This window comes from Corylus avellana, chromosome ca6 (genome assembly GCF_901000735.1).
Source record: "Corylus avellana chromosome ca6, CavTom2PMs-1.0".
Taxonomy (NCBI): domain Eukaryota; kingdom Viridiplantae; phylum Streptophyta; class Magnoliopsida; order Fagales; family Betulaceae; genus Corylus; species Corylus avellana.
This window is the reverse complement of record NC_081546.1, coordinates 20,902,233-20,905,865: the sequence shown is the minus strand read 5'-3', so window position 1 is coordinate 20,905,865 and position 3,633 is coordinate 20,902,233. Positions and strand designations below refer to the sequence as shown.

Below are 3,633 nucleotides of genomic sequence, written 5' to 3'. Positions count from 1 at the left end.
ATGGAATACACTAAATAAGTAGGTCATGGACCCTCAATTAGAGCTGTTACTTAATTATTCCTCCCATCAAGAAATAAAAATCAAATAAATAATCAATACAGATTATTTGATTCCACAAAATAAAATCAATAATGAATTCAAATATTTGTTTCCACAAGAATTAAATCAACAATTTAATTCAGAATATTTGATTTCGCAGGATAAACTTTAATTGGAATAAATCACTGAACACCGTTATTATATATATTTTATAATCATAATAATATATGTGACATAAGGGACATACCTTAAATGAAATTTCTTACATAATTCACATGCTCACATTTTAGTTTTGTTTTGTTTTGTTTTTTTTTTTTTTTTTTTTTTTTTGAAGGTTAATTTATATCTTCCGCATTATTTCTAACAATATCTACATGCTTTTTCACGGATAAAAGAGACTGGAGAAAATCTTCCACAAGAATAGTACTCATCCACTAGATTATAACGTGTCTTAATTTGCTTCTCTTTTCATTCTCCATTATTCCAAGAACCATATGTCAAAGAGTGGGCAATTTATGTTGTTCTTCATTTATGTTGAATAAGAATGAAAGCGCGTTATGAAGGGAGGAAAGATCGCGAGTCTTTCCCCTTTTTATTGGTCATGAGCTCTAGTAAGTATATAACTTCTTGTTGAAGTTACTTCAATCTTCACATTCACAAGTGAAGGATGGATAGAATGCATGTTGAAGAAGAGAATATGGTTGCACTCTATCAAGCCTCTCTCAATGGGTGTGTAAGCACCTTGAACACCTTGATCCAAACGGATCCACTTCTCCTTAATAAAGTTTCACTCACATCTTTCAGTGAGACCCCCTTACACATTGCAGCTTTGCTTGGCCACCTTGAATTTACTAGAGTTCTTGTCAGCAAAAAATCTAAACTTGCAGAAGAGGTAGACTCATCGGGACGAACTCCTCTCCACTTGGCTTCTGCTGAGGGCCACACCGAGATAGTAAAAGCATTGTTGCAAGCAAATACAAGTGTTTGCTTTTCTTTTGATCAAGATGAGCAAATTCCTCTCCACTTTGCCGCAATGAGAGGAAGAATAGAGATCATAAAAGAGTTAATTATTGCTCAACCAGAGTCCATCAGGGTGAATCTCAATGGAGACAGTGTTTTGCACTTGTGTGTTCGCTACAATCATTTGAATGCTCTGAAATTGCTAGTGGAATCAGCTGATTGCGATGAATTTCGCAACTCTAAAGACCATGATGGTAACTCCATATTGCATTTAGCTGTGATGCTCAAACAAATTAAGGTGCGTTAACTATATCTATGGCTACTCTCTTAGAAATGTATTTTTTTTTTTTTTTGTGATGTAAAGCTGCACACTATCAAGAAATTATTTGAGATCTATACTTGGTTTTCTTTCCCTTCTACGTAAGTTTGTTTGATTTATAAATTAGGACTCAATGTTTAAATTGGAAGATATATTTGTAGAATAAGTAAAAACATCATTCAATGTGGTTAACTTAAATTTTTTTGGTTTTTTTTTTTTTTTGAAGTGCTTTTAGAGTTTTCTGTTAGTATAGTTTGGCTGAAACAATAGTGTGGTGATGGTGCAGGCCATAAAATACTTACTTTCATTAGCGGAAATAAATGGAGATGCTAATGCCATGAACAAGATTGGTTACACAGCTTTAGATGTCGTAGAGATCTGTCCAAGAGACTTTAAATGTTTTGAAATCCAAAGCATTTTAAAGGAAGCCGGTGTCAAAAGATCAATGGATCTAAATTCTTCCCTACCATTAACACTGAGTCGTATTGTTACTATTGATGAAGCTCGACTAGCACTGTCTAGACAGCCAACTCGATCAAGTTTCAGGAGATGTTGGGGATACATGTGTTCATCATTAGTAAAACACTTGAAGTACCAGGAAAATTGGATCGAGGAAACACGTGGTACATTGATGGTAGTGGCCACTGTGATTGCAAGCATGGCTTTCCAAGCTGGAATCAGTCCGCCAGGTGGCGTTTGGCAACAAAATACATCCAATTCCACCGGTTCCAATTGTGGGGAAGATGATATATGTCAAGCCGGCACAGCAGTTTTATCTTATTCCAATTCCAGTTATTCAAATGAATACCGATATCGAGTATTCATATCTTGCAATACCACCTCTTTCATTGCATCTGTGTGCGTCCTATTTTTAGTCATTAGTGGATTTCCTCTTACGACCAACTTCTTTATGTGGTTTTTGACTTTAAGCATGAGTATCTCAGTCGCGTCCATGACATATGCCTATATATTTGCAGTGGCTTTGGTGACCCCGGTTGAAGTATTTTCTATATATGGCTCATTCGTCCAAATATTAGGAGATATATGGCTTGGAGTGATTGTGATTGTTATTGTGACTCACATTATTCGCCCACTCTCTTGGATGGTGAAGAAGTTGCGTAATTTTAGACGCAACTCAATAACGGGTCAAGCATAAAACCAAGCTAATGTCTAAGAGGAAAATTCTGGTGATCATAATTTGGGTTTAGTATTTTAGAATAAAAATATTATCAAGTCATTGATAAGAAAGAAGTTGTTAGGGGTAAGGTTTAGGTAATCTCATTGTAATATTTATCTTTAAGCCGTTTATTGATATATATGTTCATTAGTCATTGAATTCTATTAGGATTATTGGGTGATATTATGTATAAATCTAGTGGTTTAAACATGAATAAAGCATGTTGAAAATTATCTCAGTAAATTATAATTGAAGAATGCCAGCTGTTTCAAAGTTTTCTGAATTTTGTCTTAAAGTTCTTTTGAGTTGATAGTTAGTGATTTAACGATTTGTCGTTGCATTCTCTTTCTTGCCCATTGCGAACATCGAGCATTTCCGGGTCGAGAAGCTTGGGTATGCGCATCGATCTAGTTGAGGAGGCTTCGGTTGGAGATGGGAAAATTGTGAAGATTACGGGCATTAAGGACATGGGTCAGACCGGCTGGTGATAGTTGACGGACACGCGCAGGGGGGAGATAAATGGTGGTATTAATTGGAGGAAGGGGCAGATTACTAATACTAATATCTTGGAGGAGAATGGATTTGGCATGAGACATTGATGTGTTGAGAAGCTCTAGCTATCATTGGCATCAATATTCAATCATGCCACCTAATTGGGTCTTCTCCCTTTTGACTTAGACATTGATATATTTGATTCAAGTTTGTGGTCTTGCGTAGAATTCCACTACGCGGCTTTCGCGTCATTCATGCCCATATCTATCGATATGAACCCATTTTTGTAACAAATATTCATCAATTCCTGGAATTAAAAGTCAAAAAGTTTAAGTAAGAATCAAAGTTGATTATGTGGGTCAAATGACTCTCTTTCCAGACTCACCACTATTTTCTTTTTAAAAAAAACTATAATTTTTTATGTTATTTTTTTCTGGCCAAGATGATCACTTTCACTCACTGCCCCTATTTGTTTAAAATGAGGCAATATATTGAAGGTATCAATAAAGGTCTTGGTTTAATCATAAAGATCCATGGGTTTCTCTGCCGTATTTCGTCCTCTCATTCTCATCGTATATTCATCGCTTCCATCTTTACCATGCCTTATTTCGTCCTCTAATTTTCACAGCAGTAATTAATGGATGCC

General features: G+C 35.5%; 1 protein-coding gene across 1 annotated transcript; it reads left to right on the top strand.

Moving 5' to 3' along the window:
* The first annotated feature begins 706 nt into the window (after positions 1–706).
* On the top strand, positions 707–2,647 carry LOC132185867 (ankyrin repeat-containing protein BDA1-like). Its single transcript, XM_059599671.1, has 2 exons — positions 707–1,297; positions 1,605–2,647. The coding sequence occupies exons 1-2, from the start codon at positions 707–709 to the stop codon at positions 2,472–2,474; spliced, it is 1,461 nt and encodes a 486-aa protein (XP_059455654.1). The 3' UTR covers positions 2,475–2,647.
* The last annotated feature ends 986 nt before the right edge of the window (positions 2,648–3,633 follow it).